The sequence below is a fragment of the Barbatula barbatula genome, assembly GCF_947034865.1.
Source record: "Barbatula barbatula genome assembly, chromosome: 4".
NCBI classification, from domain to species: domain Eukaryota; kingdom Metazoa; phylum Chordata; class Actinopteri; order Cypriniformes; family Nemacheilidae; genus Barbatula; species Barbatula barbatula.
Genome location: NC_136768.1, coordinates 1,323,078 through 1,347,446, shown reverse-complemented (window position 1 = coordinate 1,347,446; position 24,369 = coordinate 1,323,078). Strand labels below are relative to the sequence as shown.

Genomic DNA, 24,369 nt, shown 5'->3' with positions numbered 1-24,369 from the left:
TTGTCAAGAGAACAAACAAAACATTATATGCAGCAAATGTCTCAGTATGATGGTTTACAGCAGGAAAGAAACTTAAAAAGAGTTCACAAGTGTAAAGCCTTATTCTTTTGTGTGTAGTCACTGATCTTATGTCATCACATATCTGTTCACGATGAAGGTTAATTCTGTGCTCTAATAACACAGATGAAAGTTAAATGAACAAACTGATGTTGATGGAACAAACAGGAAAGAATGAATAAAGGGCCGTCATGTTTTGTAAATTATTTGTGACGTGTCGCCACCTGCTGGCTCAAAGCTGATTGACACAACTACTTTACGTAACTCCAAATTTACGAAATAAACTTTTGATATAAATATGTATAATAATAATAATATGAATATGCTTTTATGTTTCAATTATTGTTCTTACAAATATTTTATTGTACAAATAGTTTCATTGTTCAAATAACAATTCTAACAAATTATATTGATTACGTTTTCAAAAACTCATCACGTGTAAGCGATTGATTTAAAACACATACATCCAAAATGTAACGCATAAAATAATGTACGTGTACAAATGCAATACGTATAATGTAAACAGCCTTCCACGCGCCCCTGACGTCTCCGGAAGCCGAACGTAGCCGAAGCTGACGTCATATGTTTGACTCGCTTTCTGCGAAGGCAACAAGAAGGAAGCAATGGCGACACTGTATCGCCGAGCACTCGCACTGGATACATTCACACGCGCCGCGCGCTCCGCCTCCATCCACGCACGGGAATCACGCCACGCACGCGGTAAGTGCGCGACACCGCCTGTATACTGAGCTTTCGTGTCCGTGTGGCACTTGTTGTTGTTGTCAGTGTTTTGGAGCTGAGATTGAGCCATAGCTGCGTGTGCGTGCGTCCTGTGCGTGCGTGCGTGCGTGCGTGCAATAATAACAGAAGGTGCTGTAAACACGCGTGCGTGCGGAAAGACAGATGCACGTGCAGAAATGATCTTGTGTACTTTTCACACAGATGCTCTGTCAGTGATTGCGGGACAAGTTTAGACATCGTGCGCGTGCGTGCGTGCGTGTGTGTGGTTGCATTGCTGGAGCGATGAGGACATCTAGTTACGAGTGGCCGCAACTGTTTGCTTTGAGTTTGTGATGTGAAACATGAGCATATGCACTCATTTTTAGATTTGATCTCAGATTCACCTGGGAAGCAGCTCTTGAAGGGCAGAGAAGTGATCCAACTCGGTGAAGAAGAAGGTGAGTGTGTCTCGGTGGGCGTTTCTTCACGAGAATGTTTGTTGTTTTGACACATTGCTATAAGTTGTGTTGAATATATCACACTAGCATACTACACCTACTATTTCACAAGTGCGAATCATGTGCACAATATGCACATTTCCGTACGCATACAAATACATCTGTTAAAAAGTGCAGATTATTTGACTGCATCCCACAATGCAGTGGGCTCTCTCCAGCCCAGTTGAAAAATTGACCAGCCTGTAGTATTCTATAGTAATTAAATGGGAATGTGGAATAATATTCTTTGTTAAACCTTGTTTTTAAAACGTTTGAAAGTAAATATTAAAGTTTACTACGGTGTTGGCTATCAGTTATTCTCCTGTATGAAATACGGCATCCCACAATGCAATGCGCTCAACTTGACCTTGACTTTCTCTTTCCAGCCATATCAAAAATAACTCTAGTATACTTTAGTATTTAGTATGTTATTTTGTAGTAAAAATCCTAGATACCATAGTGTATTTAACTATAGTTAATACTACAGAAATCTATATTACACCGTTAAAAACAGTGACGCCATAGAAGAACCATTTTTGACTCTTTCTTACTTCTAGATAATATGAAGAATCTTTTTTCGCCACAAAAAACCTTTTGCGCAACAGAAGCGTTCTTCAGATGTTAGGTTCTTTATAGATGACACCGAAGAACCTTTCAAGCACCTTATGTACTGTTATATGCAACAGCGGTACACTACACTTTACTATAGTAAATACTTAAGTGTAACACAGCATTTTTACATGGGAGGAAATGAATATCAGATGTGTTTTTACTGGTAGCTCTTGATTTAATCGGACTGGCAGTAGATGAAACACTTAAAAGTGTTTAACTTGCTCCCTATTTAACCTCATTAAATGTGCATAATGGGGTCACGTGTCAACACTGAAAACAAAACATATATTGAGATAACTCAAAATCATGTTTTTTATTATGTTAGCATGTTTTTGTTAGCTGTATTTTTTATTTATTATGGCTTAAATCAAAACAAACTAACTGCAGATGCAATTGTTATTAATTGAAATGCACAATATTGTTGCATAATTTGATCTGTTTGACACACTATTTTTTAATACGGGTATACTGCATGCTGAGTGACTTTTAGTAAGCATCATGCTAGTGATTCATTTCAAACGTTGCTTGAAAAATGAGTCTTTACGCTTCTAAGCAATCACACCACACCGAAATGTCTTGTGTGAGTATATTTGTGTATAAGATGTGTGTGTGTGTGTTTAAAAAGAATAGTAAATTTAATCTGCATGAATGCTAAAAGAGTGATCAGCAAACCGGACGAGTGGTCATCTATTTCAAAGCCTTACATCATCGTTCCCATTAGAGCGGCTCTTGGTTGGACCAGCTCTGTGTTTTGCTGCTTCAGTCATGTGACCACAATGCAAATGACTGACAGGCCGGCTTGCATTTGAATGACAGCGATAACAGAGCAGTTCCTGGTCAGGATTGCGGAGAGAATCAGACGGCGGTCGGTCGTGTTTTAACCATAACTCAAAGCAGTGGATTCATTCTGTGTTTTTAAAATGAAAAGTCTTTTTTTTCATTCATGATGATCTTGTGTTTTAGGGGCGATTCATATTTCGCATCTATAAAAACAGCTTTCTCCTTTTTTCCAAAGTGCCTAGGAGCTTGCGCTCTCCTGGCATCTGTCGCTGCTAAGCAACCATGAGCCACGCTAGCCATTGAGACCAGGAGGTATACACAAAGAATATTTGGATTATATGGACTTAAAATGATCTATGCTGTGATCATCTGTGTCTCCATCTTCATTAAGCTTGTCTATATTGGTTGGTTTGTTTGTTCTTGTCACATGACCTGCGGTGCGCGTGCAGCATTCTGAAAAGTTGACGTGCCTGGAAAAACGGGACCTTCTACATTTAATATAACGAACATGCGCGCGCAACAGATGCGAAATGTGAATGCTCCCTTACTGGTGATATGTTGGCTGCCAGCCTTCATTTGAGCAGTTGGTTAAAAATGTATTGAGTCAGGTTTTTAAAAACTGAGCTTATAAAGGGAATCTGTTTCTGTGTTTTCCATATAAATGCTTGTTGTGATGAATCATTTAAAGAGGCGTTTGAAAGCGCTGATGTGAAACTCGAAGTTATTACAGCTTGCACATATTCATGTGTACAATCTCTCTGTCTCTCTCCTGTAGATATGTTCTTGTATGATCGCCTCCAGACGCATGAGGATTACAAACCCGCCGTGTGTGATGTCTGCAGAAAAGTCTCTAAGCTTCAGGACGTCCTGACTTATTACGGTGAGTACGTGTGCGTGTGTGTGGCTGTTGGTTTATGTTAAAGCCCGTCAGCTAAAGAAAAGCAGCACTCGGCGTTTAATGGATCTTGATTTGTTTTTATTTATTGAGTTTTCAGACATTAGTACTCCGAGATGTCAGTGTCTGTATCTCACAATGTCATTCTGAATGCTTGGTTGGGATGTAATCTGCTTCTGATGTTTATATTTGTAAAGGCGTGAAACCTGCATCATTTGCAATGGACATCACATGTTTTTTGGTTTGAGCAAAACTATTATTTTTCAATAATGCTTGCTCACTGATTGGTCCCAGGTCAACCATTTACAAGGAAGACATTTGTATAAATACACGGTCAATTTAACAATAATATTAATGCACTTGCCAATTATTTATATTAGTTTTATTCTTAGCAGTATTTAGTAAAAGTCTATCCGAAAATAAAAAGTTTATTTGGAGGAACAGATAATGCTCATAGGTTTAAAAATTCAGAATTCATGTTTTTATATTGCACATAAAGGGACATTTTTTAAATAAATGTGGAATAAATAAAAAAAATTAATAGTTTAAAATGGTGCTTTCTTTTTGATGTACAGTTGTTCAGATTTGCTGAATCACTTTTAGTCTTTGAAGGGTGTTGTAGACGGTTGTTTACTGACTCGAGTTAAAAGAGTGATCTTCACTTCTTTAGTAACAGCTGTCTGAGATCCTTCGCTGTTGTTTATATGTCTATAACAGAAATATCTGGGACTACTTATAAACTCTAAGTCTAATTCCTTTAAAAGTCCATTTAGTGTAGCCCACAGCCGGCCGTTGTGGGTGGCAAAAGCGGTCTGCTTTTAACAGCATCTGAGCATTTATCAGCCGGTTGTCTTCCCGTTGCACCCGATTGCTTGCTGTTCTGCTATAATGAGGCTTCTTTGGAAGGAATTTAAAGGGACTGTACACCCAAAACACTGTACACCTTGTTTTGCTATTAAATATGCCAAAGAATTTATTGATACAATATGTTAAATTGATCTCTGATATCTATCATTCCACTTATAGACCTCCTATTATTCATCTATGCCTTGGTAAATACAGTTTTCCATTCTAAGGCATCTTTAAACACGCAAGTTGTGATTTAAAGGGTAGTATTTTCAAAATATTTTCAGTGTTCCACTGAGGAAAGAGTCACACATTTGGGTTTTTGGGTAAACGATCGCTTTAACACACACACACACAGAAGAATAATTGGTATCCCGGGCTGAGATGCCATGTTAAGACTGAACGGTCCCTCGAGCAGCTTCCTGCCACACCAGTTCTTCTCTGACGCCTCTTCACGCTTGCTTTCATTTTCACCGCCATCTCTCACATGTCTTTGGTGTTGTGCCCAGAACACGTGCGTTCACGGGACGAAAGGCTGTTCGGTGCGTCCTCGCTCACTCTCTCTCTCCTTACTCGGTTTCTCAAGAGGGAGCGTTGAGAAAGGTGCTGCCGCTCTCTTCACATTCAGCTCGCTCTTCCCCATCGCCCCCTCCTTCCAGCGGCCTGCCTGAGAGCGGAGAGCTACGCCGCAGCTGCGGGGCGCTGGAGTTCAGTGCAGGGGTCAGCGACTCGCAGCTATTCAACTCAACCGCGCAGAGAAGGGCTGGAATGCCTTCAGCCATTGAGGAGGCATGCTGTTCTCCTGTGTGTTTCTCTTGACGCTCTTTCGCTTTCATTACTCATCTTTTCCACCATCGCAAAGCAAACAGGCCGGGTGAGTGCTGCTCCCAACAGTGTGTGCGTGCGTTGTTCACGTGTTGGCTTGCGTGCAGGCGTGTTGTGTTTGCTGTGTGTGTAACTGTAGGGATTGGGTCTCAGTTGCAGGCCACATGTAAACACATGCAGCTCAGCTGAGCTCTGGCAGATCTGTGCCTGTGGTTTCCTGTTTCCTTCAGACGGGGAGACACGAATCACAGACCACGTGCAGACATGCGGCTTTACACTGACGTTAAACGAGTGTGTTGAGCGATGACACTTCTGCACAGGAAGTTGGAGTGTTTTTTAGCCTGTTATGCCTTCAGAGCTAAAGCAAGACAATTCTGAAGAATGTTGTTAACTGGACCCCATTCACTTGCATTGGTTTTGTTTTCATACAATAGATGTAAATGGGGGCCTGTGCTGTTCTCCAAAATATCATCTTTTGTGTTTTGCAGAAGAAAGAAAGTCAAAAAGTAAACGGTGCCAGAATTGTCATTTTCACGTTAGGTCAAGTCTGATCTTCTGGCTTCTTCGATGCAGAGATTTTCATACCACTGCTTTTCTTCATTGAACAGATGCATTATAGAGAAGGGGTTGGGAAATGTGAATGTCTTAAAAAACGATGCAGGTCATCTTCTAACCTACATCGCCCGTATTGAGCACAGTGCACCTTTGTCCACTTCATCTCAAAGGCCCGTTGGAGTGCTAATGCTCATCTGTCTTTATTACATTAGACAAATAATAATATCCAGAGCACCTTTCTTGAGCAGATTAACCGGGTGGACTTCGGCCTTTCTTCAGTCCAGCTGCAGGGATGTTTACACACCTGCTGCATGTGTTTGGATGCGGCGGCGGCACAGCGTCCCTCGTGTTCCCCGTGCATTGTGTCCGAGTTTGTTAAAAACAGATCTATCGAGACCGTACAAACGGTGTTGCGGCTCTTGGCCGAGTTTCGCTGGCAGATGAGGTGCATGTGAAGGCAGAGGACGGTTTGAGCGTCCCGAATGAGCCGGTGGCATTATTCTTACACGCTCCGAAAATAAACAATTTGTATGACGTGCTGTAAAATGGCATGCATCCACTGGAGCTAGATGAATTCTAGTGTGTGTTGTTTTCATGTTTCGTGTTTGATTAATGTTGTTGTTGTATGTTTGCAGGTAGTTGTGGAGTAGTTAAACAGTGAGTCAACAGAGCCATGCACAGCAAGAACCGTAAGTGCATTATCACAACAGTAGTTGACAGATAAACCGTGATAAAATGTGTCCAATGGCATGAAAGCAAAAATGTAGAAAAAGATACAAACCTCTCTATCTTCTCGTTTTGTATTATTAATATAAATATTATATTACCATATGATTATTATATTACATTTATATATATATATATATTAGTATGAATATCCTATAAAATATGTAAAGTATTTAGGGCTGTCAAACGATTAATCGTGATTAATCACATCCAGAATAAAAGTTTGTTTTACATACTGTAATATATGTCTGTGTACCGTGCATATTAATTTTGTATTTATAAACACATACCCATATGTAAATATTTCCTAGATATGTTTACATGTATATTTATTTATTTTTACCAATAATTAAAATTATATTTAAATGTTTATTAATATTAATATTTTTCCTAAATTCATGCATTTATGTGTATGTTTTTATTAACATAAAATGTGTTTTATGGTTCATGGTGTGTAGAGAGGAGACACGTCTCGCCCAGTAGCTCCACAGCCCCTCTGGTTCCTGTCAAGGCCAAGATGTCGGTGGGTCACAGTGAAGTGGAGGCGCTGCCCTTCCGGGTCCCTCGTGACTATCCTCACTCTCGCTTTAACAAGGCACCGCTGGCCGTGTATCCTCCCAAGGGATCGCGAGCCAAAGCCTGGTGGGTACATCCTTCCAATTCCAAGTTTAGATCCAGATATGAGATATTAGTAAATGAATCGTCTTTCTGTCCACAGTGTCTCCTTACCTGTGGTGAGTCTGGAAAAGATGCCTTGCCTCAACAGATCGGAGGGCGCGCACATTAAGGTCAACTCCGTGTCTCCCAGCCCCGGTTCTTCTCTCGCCTCCTCTTCGCCCTGTTCTTCGTCTTCCTCTCCTTCTTCAGCCTCTCTCAAGTCATCATCAGCGTCTCACAAGAACCAGGAAAAGCTTCTGAACGGTCACGGTCCCGTGACTCCTCGCTCGACTACGCCTCCGTCGCTGAGCGACAGGCGGCCCAGCCCCTCGCGGTCACCGATGGAGAAGCGACCCGCCCCCTTTCCGTCCTCCACGTCTCCGTCCGTATTGGACAGGAGACTGTTAGCCCCTCCCTCTCCCCCAGACAGGAAACGACAGAATGGAGCCAAGGGTGCGAGGAACAGGAGAGTGTCGGGTGGGTTATAGCTTGTTTCATGTCTAAAGACGAAAATAAATGAAAATGCTGGTGTTGTAATATGGAGCCGTGAGTGTTTAACAGCCTCGGTTCTGGTCTTTGGTGGAGGTCAGATGTGTTGTCTATGTGGATGTTGGTCTCTCTGGAGGTTTGATTTATGCCTTTTAATTGGCGGTTGCCAGATCCTCTAGTTCACAAACTATGTGTGGTCAAAGCTTTAGGTCGATGCAGATATCAGAGTTGTTTTTTTCATCTTCAGTATTAAGATTTTGCATCTGTGTTGGCATTATAGCATTTCAATTGTCTCTACAAAGCATCATCATATTGCACATGGCATTATTTTACAAGTGCACACACATTGGATTTCTCTTCAATATTGGGTAAAAGAATGCATTTTATTTCAATTGATAAAATATATTTATGATAAACATTTCACAACTTTTCACTCTGTCAACTGCAATGCATTCTGGGAGTTTTAACCTGTTGAGAATATACAGTATATGATAATGCCATTTGGTTTTGCACAGAAAAATATAACAACGAATGTTGTGTTGGTCAGCAGTTCACTTTTGTTTGGGATCACAGATATAACGTTTAGGTGGCTTTTTAAAATATCCAAATAAGCAAATAATACTGTTTTTCTAAGACACGTATGAAGTGCTGTTATTGTTTTACAGGGAGAATCTTTGATCCTAATAAACACTGTGGAGTTGTGGACCCAGAGACAAAGCGGCCGTGCACTCGATCATTAACCTGTAAGGTTCGTATGAATCAAACTCATTTTCTATCGTTATATTTGATCCGTTTCATACTTGATTTTTTCAGTGTTGCGCTGTACGTAAACAACGTGTGTGTCTGTGTAGACTCACTCTCTGACCCACCGGCGAGCGGTCCAGGGCCGGAAGAAAGACTTTGACGTTCTTCTAGCTGAGCATAAGGGGCGAGCGAAAGAAGTGGTCCAAAAAAAGGACGTTCAGGCGAGCAGCCAATCAGCGCAGGTGACGCAGTCACATGACTCGACGGCTAGCCTATCCGCAAGCTGTCCTAATGGAAAGACGACGCCCACTCTTAAACTGAAGCTGGCCAGTGCTCACATACACAGGTACTGGTGGTATATTTACAATACTTCATAGAAAAACTAAAAAAATCGATTTTTTATATTTTGAGGTTGACGTGGTACTCAAGAGATGTTTGGTTATTAAAATTATTATTTATTTACTCATTTTTAACCAAGAAAGGATATTTTTTTTCTCTTATAACAAAAGAATAGTTTAAACCTATGGAAATGTAGATCCTATTGTAAATAATAGTAAAAAACACACTTTAACAACTGTATTCCCTCTTTTTTTTTTCTCGTACTTTGTGTCTATGGTCTCCAGAGTGTCTGGTATTGGAGGTGCTGTGGCGCTTAGCTCCACCCCTGCGCCGCCTCCTGAAGCTCCGCCCAGCTGGCAGAAGAGCGACGCCCGACTATCCAGCGACGAGGGAGATGCCGACCCACCGGAGGAGTCAGAGAAACCGCTGTGCCGTTATTTACCGCAGCACCCGAGACCCATGAGTGTGAGCGTCCCTCCCATCACACTTACACTTCAAACACGGTCAAGATGTTTATTAAAATGAAACATTGGTTCTAATCGATCAGATGTTCTTCTGTCCGTGTGTGATAGTGTTGTGCGTTCAGCAGTCGTCTGATGGGGAGGGGTCACTATGTGTTTGACCGCCGGTGGGATCGGGTGAGACTCGCGCTTCACTGCATGGTGGAGAAACACGTCAACTCTATCATGTGGAGGTGAGTATTTCACAACTTTTACACGTCCGCTTGCACAGTTAGGACTTCATGTGAACATATCGAATGAGTTCATTTGTTTTCAAGTTTATCTCACTGGTTTATACAAATACTATAGTATACAGTATAGTATACCACAGTAAGAATATTAGTACTAAAGTGTTTTTGAACCTTACTATAGTTAATAAAACATTACAACATTGTTTACTAGTTCATTTATGTACTATAGTAAATATTACAGAATACTATAGAATGCTTTGAACTTCCCTTTTTATACACAAATTTGATTAAATAGTTCACTCTTATTAATGGAGATAAGCACTCAAGTGATGTCTTAAAGTGAAACAAAGTATGGATCTATTAATTTTTAAATGCTTTTTGCGCTTTGTAATGTTTAAATGAACGAGAGCAAGGTGCATTATAATTCCTCTCAAACTAAATTGCAGAACTCTTGTTCTTAAAAAAAGATCAAAACCATTTCTAGGTTAACATGCCACAAAGATTACTACCACAGGTTGATGATGTCATATCCTGTTTGTCATAGGAAAGTCCCCCTAATGGTGGAGAGCCTGACAAACAAGACGTCTCCGCACAACTCCACGTTCCTCACCAATCACTCCCTCACGAACTCCGTGGACGGCGTTTCCATGGTCTCCTACTCCACCACTTACTCTCAGAACGGTGCTGGTGTGTTCTGTATCAGGGACCCGGAGCCCGGCCCCGAACCGCAGCGGACTAAACCGGCCAAACCTTTAAAAGTCTCGGGGGAGCTCAAAAGACGCAAGCCGCCTCCTAACTTGGAATCCGGGCCTGACCGGAAGAGCGACATTAGCTATGATTGGCAGGTGGGCACGGCACACATCAGCAATGGGGCGGCGGAACTCGGCGTCCAGGCCAAACCACGACCCGCAGCGCAGGGGTCGAACGAGGACAGGTACGGCAGTGCAGAGTTCTTGCACGGAAGCGTCTCGTCTCAAGGTTCTCTGACGCCGAGCTCTTCCGATGATAGGAAACGGAAAGGTCCTGGATCCAGCGCTGGCCCTGGCAAACCCAGCAAAACCTCTAAATCGGCGGCTTTGAACGCCATTTTTAGGAAGAGCCACAGGGGTCTGTTGTCGTCGGTCGCCGACCTGCCTCACAGCGCCCCTTCAAGACAGGTATGGTTTCTTTTTCGGTTCCATTTTAAATCACAAAATTTGAATTCCGTCTTGCGTTTGATTTAACTAGCTGTTTGTTTTCTTTTAGCCCAAGGTACCTCAGTGATACTGGAAATCTTGAGGTCTGTAGATCAGCGATGTGTCTGTCCTGCCTTTATCCCCACGGCTGCCTCTCTTCACGCCACGCTTCAGTTTTTATTTCCTACAACGCTTCAATTCAGAACCCAAGCGCTCGGCTATGAGCATCACAAGAACAATTCTCTCACGATAGACCCGTCGTTTCCTTTGAAAGAATAGACTTCAGATTCACACAAATTCAGATTTCGTTTTCTTCATAACAAACACGCAACAAATGTTTTAGACATTTAGCGATACGCGGACAGAGTTGAATCTTCTTTTCATTTCAATGGAAGAGAACTCGACGAACTCGACCAAGTGCACTTAATTCATGAACCACACAACAGGAGAAACACTTTCAACTAAGGGAATATTTTACAAGAGCCTTTGGGCAAGTTGTATTTTTCTAAATGGGACGAATTCAGGTTTTTGGATTATTTCGTTTTTCGCGGATTGAGGAAGGACTCGAGCCCCAGCTGTCAAGCAACTTAACCCGTCATGAGTTTTTGTATAATAATTTATGGTTGTTTTATTAATTTTCTAACTGATCCGATTAGTGCTTCTTATGTTGAGCAGAAGTATATTTGTATTGCCATTTTAAGAGTTTTAAGTATTATAGAGACCCTATTGTTGGAAATGTGTGTACATATCTTTTATTATAATTGTGGGTTTTTTGTATTTATTGTTAGTAACTCTCAGAGGATTTTGCAGTTTCTTTAGGCATACACGTCATTATCAGCCAGGAGATGTTTTCCTTCTAGACATTCAATGTTTGTCCCATTTATACTTTTGCAATGATGTTCCCACAGCTTTAAGGGGATAATTCACCCAAAAATACAAATTCTTATTTATTCAAAGAAAGATATTTGAAGAAATGGGTTTGTTCATACACTGGAAGGGTTCTTCAGAATATCTTCTTCTCTTCTACTTTTGTCTTCTGCAGGAGAAAGAAACTCATACAAGTTTGAAATGATGTGAGGGTGAATATTTTTGGGTGAACTGTCCCTTTAAAGTGCAGTTTAGATGAGCGATCAAATTGAGCCAGAAAGTTCTAGAGCCTGAAAGTTGCCAATTTTTGTCTGCTAAAGATTTTTTCTTTTAAACGACTGAAATAAAGACCTTCTCGGAGGAAATTGGGTATCTCAAAATACTAAAACGAAGAGAAAAAGATGTCACACTTTACATTTAAATAGTTTCTTTGCTTTCTTGAAGTTTAAGACCGACACTAGACATACTGCAGCAGTTTCCTAAAGTCATTTACAGTATAAACTCCTGTTAAATCTTCATTTTTATCACAAGCGATAGTCTAACAATTTAAAGAGTGTGAACTACAGAATTCCTTTTTGCACGAGCCAAGATTCTTTTATTTAAGAAAGTCATGGATGTATGAACCTACGAGGAGAAATATTCACACATAGTGACGCTTTTTAGCCCTAAAGACTTGTTGCGTTTTACCGTGTTGCCTTGCTACCAATGTGAAACTGTTCTTAGGTCCTTGCTGAAAACCAGCCCCGGTTCCTTCCACATCACCGCTCGAGAGTCAAGTGCTTCCATGTGGAGTTAAGCGCTGTAATGTTTCATGTGTGTGTTGCTCGAGGTCAGTGACCCTCAGTCCACGCAAGAAAGTGCCTGATGAGGACCGCTTGGATGTTTCGCCTTTCCCCCGCTGCATGTCAATCACTAAAAACATGCGGGATCTTTTATTCAATAGAGTTATTGAGAGAATAATATATATTTTTCAGAATGCAGTGCAACGAAAATGTTCACCATCTAAAAGATGCGGATTGTTATATGGTCATAATTTGATCCTGAGGCATCCTTTAGCGTTTAACTGTTATAATACATTTTATTTGATATTTGTCTTAATTTATTGTGGTGAGATGGCATCTGTTGCTTTGCGTCTTTCGAACCGTTTCTGATATTTGTTTTATTTTGTATTGTTCCCTGTTGTTTCGTTCACTAAGCAAATGTTATAAGGAGTTTGTCTCAGTTGAAAACCTTAAGCGTTACACGCCTACAGATGTTTTACATTCAGTATTTCGAGCAGTTTAAACATATGATGATGTATGTAAGTACATATGTGTGAATACAGTTTCTCAACCATTATGTCAGATGTATTATAAAGAGTTTGTCATAAGCAGATGTGTTAGAGACTGTGTCCCCTTACATCCGAGCTTCTCTTTTATCCGACCCAGACAGATCATTTGTAATTATTAAGGCCTTATTTTTATACCTGAACGATTCTTAAAAGAACGTCACTAAATGTACGTCAAGTGTTACCGGACGATGATCTCATTCCTAAAAGCAGCATCCGTGTCCTTTATACAGTCTGTGTCCTGTGCGTGCTCGATGATAAAGATGTGTATTTTCAGGTTTGGTGATATTTTGCTTTTCGCCTGTTACAGAAATACATTTTTCTTACCTGCTTTCTTGTGTTTGTGATTTATGAGTGTTTATGTGGGAAGTGTTTCTTTGAAAGGCATCATGCGTGTGGAATGGTGGATGTACCTGTTGATTCAGGGCTTGAGGTTTTTAACATGTTAGTTCTGCAAGATAAATTGACATCGTGTCTTGAGGGAAACCAGGTCAATACAGGCAGCCATTGTGAAACATTGTCATTGGAAACATCGACTGCATATATTCACATTACTGATCTGTTGGGAATGTGATTTTCAGCAGTTGATGCATAAATGATTTAAATGATATAATATATGACAACATTTGGCAAATACATTTTTATTGTATTTGTTTACATTGATGCATCTGGTTTATGTGACTGAAAGTTCATTTGGATGAAAAGTTACAAATGTACCAAATCAACACAATCAAAACACAGATTTATGTTTTTCGTATTGCGTGTTTTTATTTTAGTATCCGTCTGTCTGTTTCTCTATCAATGGCTGTCTGTCTGTCTGTTTCTCTATCAATGGCTGTATGTCTGTCTGTCTGTTTCTCTATCAATGGCTGTATGTCTGTCTGTCTGTTTCTCTATCAATGGCTGTCTGTCTGTCTGTCTGTTTCTCTTTCATTGGCTGTCTGTTTGTCTGTCTGTTTCTCTATCAATGTCTGTCTGTCTGTTTCTCTATCAATGGCTGGCTGGCTGTCTGTCTGTTTCTCTATCAATGGCTGTCTGTCTGTCTGTTTCTCTATCAATGGCTGTCTGTCTGTCTGTTTCTCTATCAATGGCTGTCTGTCTGTCTGTTTCTCTATCAATGGCTGTCTGTCTGTCTGTTTCTCTATCAATGGCTGTCTGTCTGTCTGTTTCTCTATCAATGGCTGGCTGTCTGTCTGTCTGTCTGTCTGTTTCTCTATCAATGGCTGTCTGTCTGTCTGTCTGTTTCTCTTTCATTGGCTGTCTGTTTGTCTGTCTGTTTCTCTATCAATGTCTGTCTGTCTGTTTCTCTATCAATGGCTGGCTGGCTGTCTGTCTGTTTCTCTATCAATGGCTGGCTGTCTGTCTCTCTGTCTGTTTCTCTATCAATGGCTGTATGTCTGTCTGTCTGTTTCTCTATCAATGGCAGTCTGTCTGTCCGTCTGTTTCTCTATCAATGGCTGTCTGTTTCTCTATCAATGGCTGTCTGTCTGTCTGTTTCTCTATCAATGGCTGTATGTCTGTCTGTTTCTCTATCAATGGCTGTCTGTCTGTCTGTTTCTCTATCAATGGCAGTCTGTCTGTCCGTCTGTTTCTCTATCAATGGCAGTCTGTCTGTCCGTCTGTTTCTCTATCAATGGCTGTCTGTCTGTCTGTTTCTCTATCAATGGCTGTATGTCTGTTTCTCTATCAATGGCTGGCTGTCTGTCTGTCTGTCTGTCTGTTTCTCTATCAATGGCTGGCTGGCTGTCTGTCTGTCTGTTTCTCTATCAATGGCTGACTGTCTGTTTCTCTATCAATGGCTGGCTGGCTGTCTGTCTGTCTGTCTGTTTCTCTATCAATGGCTGTCTGTCTGTCCGTCTGTTTCTCTATCAATGGCTGTCTGTCTGTCTGTTTCTCTATCAATGGCTGTATGTCTGTTTCTCTATCAATGGCTGTCTGTCTGTCTGTCTGTCTGTTTCTCTATCAATGGCTGGCTGGCTGTCTGTCTGTTTCTCTATCAATGGCTGACTGTCTGTTTCTCTATCAATGGCTGGCTGTCTGTCTGTCTGTCTGTCTGTCTGTCTGTTTCTCTATCAATGGCTGTATGTCTGTTTCTCTATCAATGGCTGGCTGTCTGTCTGTCTGTCTGTCTGTTTCTCTATCAATGGCTGGCTGGCTGTCTGTCTGTTTCTCTATCAATGGCTGTATGTCTGTTTCTCTATCAATGGCTGTCTGTCTGTCTGTCTGTTTCTCTATCAATGGCTGGCTGGCTGGCTGTCTGTCTGTCTGTTTCTCTATCAATGGCTGTATGTCTGTCTGTGCGCGCAGCCTGCTTGTGACGTGCACGAGCTCGAGCTCATAAATAACAGGGACGCACGTGCTCACATAAATGAATTTTCGCGCGGGAATCGCTGCTTGGTCTCCTAGCAACGCAACGAGCCTGCACCTGACGTCAGGGCAAGTTTAGTGAACATCTTTATAGTGAACTTAATTAATCATTCAATATAACTATCTTACATTAGAAGTGTGTTTGTAGGAGTTTAAATATCAATAGGCTATAGATGAATCTAAAAGTTTACTGAAGTTGTTTTTCAGGCATTTTGTCTGATTGAAACAAATAAAATAAAAAATGTTTTAAAATAAAACAAAATACACAATATTGACTGAACGTGAAGACGACAGTGTCGGCAGGACAGACCGAAAACAGTTTTTACGCATAAATAAATAAACGGAATAATCGGATCTGAATCGATACTCAAGACAAACACAATACTACACATTGCCGTTTAATTCGACAATCACAGCCGTTGAGTCCATTATAAGCTATTTTATATACATTTATGCATTTAGCAGCTTTTATCCAAAACTACTAAACGTTCAACATTTCTTATCCGACGTGATTTATAAGTGATTTAAACTATCCACATAGATCGAACTAACTTCATCCTACCTGTCGTTATAGATGAAGTATCGACGAGTATGAGGTTCGAACCCCGCACGCGTTTGGTGTTCGGCCCGGATCTTTAACCGTTGGGTCCCACCGGATAGATCTCCAGTCTGTGCACAACAGGGCATGTGCTGCTGCCGCTGGAGAGTCGAGAAGCGTTTGGATGGCGTAACACAATCCCGGAGCTCATATCACATCTAGCAGAAATCTGCGCGTTACACCGGTAAGATCAGCACAGGGGGTCTTGCTTTAACCGTGACTGTCTTTGGTTAACCTGTCGGTGTGCGTTTTAAACGCGTAAAAGCATTGCGCTTCCTTCTCGAGCACAACTCATTTAAACAGAAAATGGCGTCATGGTTCTCTTGTTGTGTCTGTGGATACGGGGACGGCTCGGGTCGGACACATTGTAACATTTGACTGATGCGTGTGTAGTTTGTTAGGGTGTTGTAATTGTTGTCAGTGATATTATGTGTCTTTTCACTGTATTTCGCATTAGATGTAAGTCTGGAGAGACCGCGCAAAGGCGGAAGGCTCTCCAGCGCTGCGCGCAACGAGGAGCGGAGCGCAGCGCGTTCTGACGCGCACGCTTGAGTTTCGGGGTTTCTTTTGTTGTTGGTGTATTGTAAAGTTAATTTTGTTTGTTTGGTGCATTTCTTGCGTTGTTTACTACGCAGTTCAGTCCGCTTTTACGCCGTGCATCTGCTCTTTTGTGCTTTAGAAGCGCGTTTTGTTATTGTTTACCCCCGCTGTTTTGATAGTTTCGCGATTGGTTTCACCTTCATGACAAGTACAGCTGCATCTTTAGGTAAAGAGAGCAGTTTGTTCTCGCTTTTTCAGCTTTTCAAACATATTAACACCAGTTGTAAAGTGTCACATGCGCGCGTCGCGTGTATGCGCACGCATGTGTCCCGACAGATAACAGAATGTCTGCTGGGAGACAGCGATGCTTAAACACACAGGTCACATCTAGTTGTTCTTGTTCATCTAAAGCAATCGCATCGCGTAATGTGTCGTGTGACGTGATAGTTTGCGTGACGTCTCGTCAGTCAGTGTCTAGTGAAATACGGAGTTAAATACAATGTGACAACATAATGTATGGTATGTGTTTATGTTATGTGTTGTGTTGATGTGTTTTCAAAACAATAATAAAAAAGTGGTGCTCTTGACCTCTGGTGATATCAAGGTGACTTCTAAAGTGTTCAACACTTGGGACATGGACGCATTGACGCCAAGAAGAATATTCAGAACAGCCATCTATTAATGTTTTGAGGAAATATTGATATATATTCTTAAAATACACAATCACACATTTGTCTTCTTCGGAAGGAAACGCGTGACATTCACCGTGTTAAGAGAGAGTGTGCGGTTTGTGTAGTGAAACAGGGTCTGATTCTGTTTCTGGCATATGTCATGGTTTGATGAAGCCTAATACAAAACTTGAGTTTTTGATTATGTGTTAGATCTGTGCTTCCCAACAAATGGCTTCATCACCGTTCACTTTTAAAACGAGACTAAATATCCATTTATATGAGACAAAACAAGAATATCAAAGTATTTGGTGATATTGTAATCTAATGTTCGGTAATGCCAAACTCTTGAATATTTTATTAGGTACAAATTGAGCAATATTATTGTGGACTCTCGGGTCTTCAAGTGAAAATGGATGAGATCCACTGTGTCATATCGGTTTTCTAGAAGGTTTCCTTCATGTGTTGAATTTATAAATATAATGTTATTTATGCATTTCAGATATGTTTGCTATGACCTGTTTACACAGATATAATTGCATGTAACGATTTAACAGATCTTTGTGTCATGATGAAATTGCACCTATAATGTAATTCATCAAATATCTGTGTTCCTGTGTGAGTGTATTTTTTATATTTGACAATGTTATTATTTTCGTAGGAACATCAGTAAATAAACAAACAAGTCTCCTAAATGGCAATGTTGGAGTAGACAAGTGTGTTTACCTTCACGGTGAAATATTCAGTCGTCGGGACAGGAGTGAGAGTGTGTTTTAATGTTGTTTTAGCCAAACCCCAGCAGAGAGACACAACCCTGTAATAACATCTGTTTTCTAGCATCTAACATTTGTGTAATATCCATTACTGAAATATCAGCCATTGGTTGAAGCTATTCATCAACTTGACTATGGTTGTAAGTGAATCACTTGTGTTTGGAAGCTCATGTGCATACGAATGTGATCAAAGGACTGCAGTTGAGTGGATTGCAGAAAAAGAAATTCACAAAATGTTGTTCAGTCTCAGCCATTATAGGAAGTACGCAAATAAGGAAACGAAGATGTTTTGTCTATCCTTAAATTGTAAAATGTTACGAATATTCGCAGTTGTGAAAGTGTTCGCCATGAGTACCTGCCATCTTGCAAACTGACTTTCTAAAGTATTTGGATTCTGTTTTTGTAGCTTGTCTTTGGATCCAAGTGAAAGAAGAAAATATGCACGGTAGTTGAATGGGTCATGGGTTTGATGTGCAGTAATGTCTGTGTAGATGTACGTCACTTGGAATAAAAGCCTCCGCCCAATGCGTGAATGTATACAGAGCACTCAACCTTAATAAGGTGTTAACTGCCGGTGCGTTTGAATAGCAGTGTGTCATTGAGTGTGAATGACCAGACAATGATGCTCTCTTTACATGTGTGTGTGTTACAGGCTAAGACATTCATCTGGTGATGACAGACCTCTGAAGGAGGGTCTTATGTTACTTAAGAGTCACATAGACCTGTTGTCTTCACCTTACAGAGACTTGAAGCAAGTTGAAGATGGAGGAACCCATTTCCGACACCTGCACAACCCCATCCAATGAGAAGTCATGCCAGACAGATGACCTCACGGACGAGGCCGTCGTTCCCGGACCTGACCTCGCGAGCAAGACGCTAGGTAAGCATGCAATTTTTTTATCTGGTCCAACTTGACCGCACCAATAGGAGTTGTGTGCGCATCAATGCAAACCGGGACGTTCGAGAGGGTCGAAGCAGATTACAGCAGATCCCTACACTCCTTGCTATTGTTGCTCACTCAGTAGGAGTCACTAGAGTCTCTGACCCTTACAGAAGAAAGGTCATGCTCCACCTCCTCGCCCCGCCCCACGGCTAGATGACAACACATGCATCACATCAAAACAATAACATTTCAATGAGCCGATTGGCTGAAATGTAAATGAGGGATTAGTGAAGGCAAGTGCTTCCTGGTGTGATGTTATCTTGTCTTTCCGGATACTCAAGTCATCTGACAAGATCTGATCAAAACCGGTGTGATGTCACACAAGTTTCTATGATATTCTTGTTTCTTTATATCCAGTGTGAATGTATAGGATTTTCCAGCAAGCAAAGGAATGTTGGTACATTCAAAAGACAATTTACATGGCAAAATGCACCTTGAAGATGTAGTCTTTGACGTTTAAGGTTAAAGCAATAAAATAACCGTGTGAAATTATTAATTCAAAGTCTTTAGTTTAAATACACGCATCCATATAGCAAACATCAGATATGCTATCAGGTTCATCCAGCGGAGATCTGTATTGAATCAAAGCCTTCGTATTACAGCCAAACTTCTCTGCAAATATTTTAATGTAGACAGTCGCTGGCGGAGGGCATCAATAATGTAAACTTTAATAAAGTCCCGATGTGAAAGCTCCAGATGAGCCTGTAAATGAATATTACTCCTATCAGCGAGATCTACAATCCAAAACACGCACAGGCATTAGGACTGCGACATCATCATTTGTGGATAATGATTTTGTGTTAGAGGCGTGTCGTCTGATGGACTGTCACAAGTGTAAATAAGAGCATAAAAGCTACCTGAGTAACAGAAACATTTCATCTCCTTATCAATGGATAAATACCTAAACTCATCATAGACACATAAACATCGTTTATTGAAGGTGAATTAGTTAAGGATGAATGATCTCAATGAATCCAATGGGAATAATCTCTCAGCCTTTAAAAGTTCTGCACTACATTTACAAAAACATATTTATAATGGTCTTGAGTTGAACGGCTAATAAACCTCAATACCTCACATAGTACTAATAAAATATAAACCAACTTATGTCTCATAAACTTGACTACACACAGTGCGATGATGTTGCCGGCATATAATAGTGGCCAGAACATGATGTCCAACATTGTACAATTGGTGTATTTGCTCTTGCTTTAAATGTTATATTAAAGACGTATTAAAACGGTTGTACACATGTTGTGTAGATGTGTACGGTGTGTCATTTAAAACTCAGCTTTGAAATGAATGTAAGGAGATTGGCATAAAATGATCCAACATGAACTTTAATTGTTGTAATAACCGAGCTGTGTTTTCTTAGTTTTGTACAATACACCTCGTATTTTGATGGTGTAATCTAACCCGAAGTGTGTTGTACTGTTTTAGCAAACTCGACAGAAATGGGGGATCCTCCTCTGCTACAGAGACCCCTACAGACCTCCAGATCTGGAATAGAGCAGATAATCGAATGCTTCCGCACAGGTATCACATGCAAATGCTCCCATGTTTCTTAATGATCTTGAGGAACAAAAGAGAAAATATTTAAGAGTTCAATCAGTTTGTAATTAGAAGCGTGGTTTCCCTCTCGTGTTTGTTTGCAGGTACTGCAGAGTTAAAACACATTCTCCTGAAGGAAGTGGACACGATCTTCGAATGTAAACTCTGTCGCAGTCTCTTCCGTGGTCTTCCCAATCTGATCAAACACAAAGAGATTTACTGTTTCTCTAGACTGTCCGAGCCTGATGGTGAGTGAAACATCGCTGTACTTTGTATTCTGGTCTTTTTTAACATTGCATTATTTATTTTAAGACAAAAAATACATGTCACAATAAAATTATGTTTTACAAAATAGTCAAAAACAACAACCATTTGTTAAGAGAATAAATTATATATACACACAAATAAAAAGCTCAGAAGGTACAGACTTAACTAAATGTGCACAAAAAAGTGATCTGTACCGTGACCTAATTTACAATGCTATGCTTGTGAGAATAATTTACAATTTGAGTTGTCGGGAAGATAATTAATGAGGGTTTAACCCATGTTAAGAAAATTAACCTGCCGTTTCATTTCTAACAAAGATGATGACAGAGAGGCTAAATTTACATCTCGCAGTTCCTTTCAGTCGAGGTCAATTTAACAAATCGGTTATGATTTTCATTTCAAAATAAAACAAAACAATCCCTGAATTTCTGAAAAGGATCTCTGTCCTGTTTGTGTCTTACAGACTCTTCTGTTGATGGCGAAAAGAGCATCAAGGAGCTTCTGGAGGCCATCTATCCTCGCTCTGAGAAGCAGGAATATTTTATGAGACTGGAGCCCATCGCTGGTAACCAGAATGCAGTGTTCCAGTATCTGTCCACAGAGGAAGACTTCCCACCTTCATCCCAGAGCCCCGAGCACACCAACACAGACGACTGGAGTCACGTACACCTCCATGAGCCAAACACAGACATGAATGAAGGAGAGGATCATCGCGTCGAGGAAGAGGAGAGAGCAAGCGTTAACAAAGATGATGAAGAAGAATCTGAGGAGCATCAGGTGTCATCTGAGGACAGAACGGAAGAAGCGGACGCGACCGATTCCTCCTCCTGCAGATGCCGCCTCTGTAACAGAACATACAAAGTTCGCGGTCGCCTTCAGAGACACCTGCGCATCGTTCACAAGATCATCACCTCCTCCGAACCTACGTCCAACAGCAAGAAAACCAGTGGAAAAGTTCCAGAGAGTCCCGATGCTAACACCAGTGATTCTCAGAAAAGCCCCAGAGAGGAGAACAAGGTGCCGTGGAAGCCCGCATTCTCCGCCGGCTTTGATTTGAAGACACGCTTCTGTAAGCTCTGCAGACGGACGTTCAGCTCGGAGCAGAACCTGGCCAAGCACATCGAGCTCCACACGGACAACGGCACGGACTTCTTCGTCAAGTTTTACTGCTGCCCGCAGTGCAGCTACAGGACCCGCCGCAAGAGAGACGTGGTGAGACATCTGTCCGACCTCCACAAGAAGAGCTCCGCCTACCTGAGCAGGATCTCTCAGTCGCTGGAAAGCAGCGCCATCAAGACGCCCGCCAAAGACGTGTTGAACAGAAAAGAGCCGAAAGTCCAGCGGCAGCAGGAAGTGAAGCTTCACAGCTCTCCGTATCTGACGCGCAGGAACCATAACGCGCCTCGCAAAACCACCGGCGATGAGGAAGGGAAGTCTGGCGTGAAAGTGAAGCGTGACAGCGGGGAAGGTAAAGTCATGCAGCCGCTGTCCGTCTGCGGCGTGTGTGGTCAGGGCTTTAGAAAGCAGAGGCATCTGGATTTACACATGAGAAGCCATCAGAAAACTAGGAGGGCAGCAGCAGGTGTACGCACGAGGTCAAAGGTCATGCTTTGGTGAGTGCAATGCAATGTCATAAACACAATCTCTGGCATGTTGAACGTAAACCAACTTAGGCAGCTGCCTCCTATAGAGTGATTCACATTTCGTGTCTTTCGCATGCATTTAAAATAACAAACTTGCGTTTGCAAAAGAGATGCAAAATGTGAATCGCCCCTAAGACTCCATACAAAGACTACAGAACTTCATTTTTTATATTCATGTTACAGTTGTTATTGGTTAACGCGTTTTTCTCTCTCTCTTTGCAGATAACCTTGGAAAGATGGACAGTTGTCAAAAAAACCAGAGTGATGTTTTCTAACCACTTTTAAGTATTAGAAGGAATGATGGTTTTCATTTCTAGCTGCTATCAGTTTTTGTGTTTTGCATGTAAAAGCGACAGAACAATAGTCTCAGAATGGCGTTCAGTGGCCGGAGGTCCGGGCGGAGCTGAACTGAGACACACCAGATACATGACAACTCTTTGCTATTTAGTGCCGACGCCTGTGGTTTAATGTGAAAGACAAAGAGCATGAAAAGAGTCCACTGCTTAATGAACTGCTGAGAAATGTTAAAAACTCATTTTATTTGTTTTTCTGCAGTTCTTCAGTTTCTCTAGATGCTCTTTCTTTACTTTTATAATAACATTTTTATGGATTTTGTGTCATTAACATTTCTCTTCTCAATCACTAACTTTTTTCTGTTTTTCAGTTCAGTTGGTTGTATTTCTCATATGACTGTATCCACCAACAATAAACTGAGATGACGGCTCTACCTTCATTCAGTTCTATTTTGATCAAATTGCCAGAAAATGTGTGTATCGCCAAGCTCTCTTTGACAAGCAACATGAAAACCTTTTTTCATTTGGGAAAAATGGACTTGTATATTATATAGAGTTGAGTGTATGATAAGTATGCCAGGTGCTTGGAAGGGAGTGGAGAGAGTTGTATATAAGCAATATGAGAGAGTTTTATTTTTGGCTATATTACATGATTTTCTAGGTGTGTGTGGAGACAAGATCCCCGCGACATAGACTCTTCAGATTGGGGTGATGGTCAAGAAATGGAGGAAACGCCCCCATTGTTATTAGGCATGGGCCGGTATGATATGTTGACGGTATGATAACCTTTAGCAAATTTTCGCGGTATTGCAATTACAACACTGAAACGTGTTATTTTCAAATGTCTGCGTATACCAACATCAACTTTTCAACTGGACACAAATACATTTTATTTGTAGCCTATATTCATATAACATATATGTCAGGTACAAATAAAGTAAAATACAAAAAACGTTTTTCCATAGCTCATATATTAGGCCTAAACATCAAACATTGCATTACATGACATAATTATTTATTTTTGTGTAAACACAGCTCATACCTTAGAAATGTTATCACCGAAGATTTGAGTTGTTTTTTACTGTTTCAAACCATACCTTGAAACCGGTATTCGGACCCATGCCAATTGTTATCCTGGTTCACGCCAATTAATACAGTTATGCATTATTATCTGCTGTGTATTGTCTCTCTCTCTCTCTCTAGGGATTTCCAGAAACATGCACACGTGTCTCAACGTAGGCTATATGACTGTAACAGTGACATTTTCAAACCACTTTCAAATATACAGTAAGAGGAAATGTATACGATTTCCATTTGGCTGCTGTCTGTTGTTGGATCCAAAAGTGACTCTGTTTGAGTGACCGGGTCTCCGGGTGGAGCTGACCTGCTGCAGTCACGCAGACACTCTTTGGCGACCAACGCACAGCAGACTCATTGCTATTCAGTGCTGACGTCTGGGGTCAAATCTTGCTGTTGTGGGGAAACAGCAGATAGAGAGAATGAGATTCACTGAAGCACAATTAAATGTGAGTGTTTTTAAAGAAGGACTCCTTTATGAACCGCAGGTGATTATACAGTTGTTTTTAGTCAAATTGTCGTTTACATTTTTTATTCAAAATGTGATATGTGGGACAAGGAAAGGGAATAAAATGGAAGACCGGTGCTTGGATAGAGAGAAGTATAAATGATTACTAAGAGAAACCTTTTATTTTTCTTCCTGAATAAAACCACAACGACCCAGAAATGTATCTTATCATTAAAATGATCAAATAAAAAACAACTATGTTCATGTTTTGACACTGAAGGTCACCATTCAGCTCCCATGGCGCATGCAGACTGATCAATATTGAATACCTTTAATTATTTATCACATTTATTATCAGGTTAGTTTCAGCATAAGCTTCTTCAAATCTCAGGGGAACTA

At 40.9% G+C, this 24,369-nt stretch overlaps 2 protein-coding genes across 5 annotated transcripts; both read left to right on the top strand.

Moving 5' to 3' along the window:
• The first annotated feature begins 605 nt into the window (after positions 1–605).
• On the top strand, positions 606–13,133 carry atxn7l1 (ataxin 7-like 1). Of its 3 annotated transcripts, none has more exons than XM_079454621.1 (12): positions 606–777; positions 1,176–1,235; positions 3,442–3,546; positions 6,423–6,476; positions 6,972–7,155; positions 7,232–7,647; positions 8,325–8,407; positions 8,511–8,749; positions 9,027–9,207; positions 9,315–9,436; positions 9,978–10,590; positions 10,679–13,133. In XM_079454621.1, exons 4-12 carry the CDS (start codon positions 6,461–6,463, stop codon positions 10,694–10,696), a joined length of 1,872 nt encoding a protein of 623 aa, XP_079310747.1. In that variant the 5' UTR covers positions 606–777; positions 1,176–1,235; positions 3,442–3,546; positions 6,423–6,460; the 3' UTR covers positions 10,697–13,133. The 3 variants fall into 3 exon arrangements, with proteins under 3 accessions (XP_079310747.1, XP_079310746.1, XP_079310748.1); XM_079454622.1 differs by lacking the exon at positions 606–777 and adding an exon at positions 2,902–2,978 and having other exon boundaries at positions 1,126–1,235; XM_079454620.1 differs by lacking the exon at positions 1,176–1,235 and having other exon boundaries at positions 638–777.
• A 2,591-nt stretch (positions 13,134–15,724) lies between these two features.
• Positions 15,725–22,879, top strand: znf800b (zinc finger protein 800b). 2 transcript variants are annotated; one of them, XM_079455319.1, is made up of 6 exons: positions 15,725–15,951; positions 18,401–18,628; positions 20,132–20,227; positions 20,347–20,490; positions 20,973–22,122; positions 22,375–22,879. In XM_079455319.1, coding segments are annotated over exons 2-6 (1,509 nt in total). In that variant the 5' UTR covers positions 15,725–15,951; positions 18,401–18,510; the 3' UTR covers positions 22,376–22,879. The 2 variants fall into 2 exon arrangements, with proteins under 2 accessions (XP_079311445.1, XP_079311446.1); XM_079455320.1 differs by having other exon boundaries at positions 15,744–15,951; positions 18,491–18,628.
• The last annotated feature ends 1,490 nt before the right edge of the window (positions 22,880–24,369 follow it).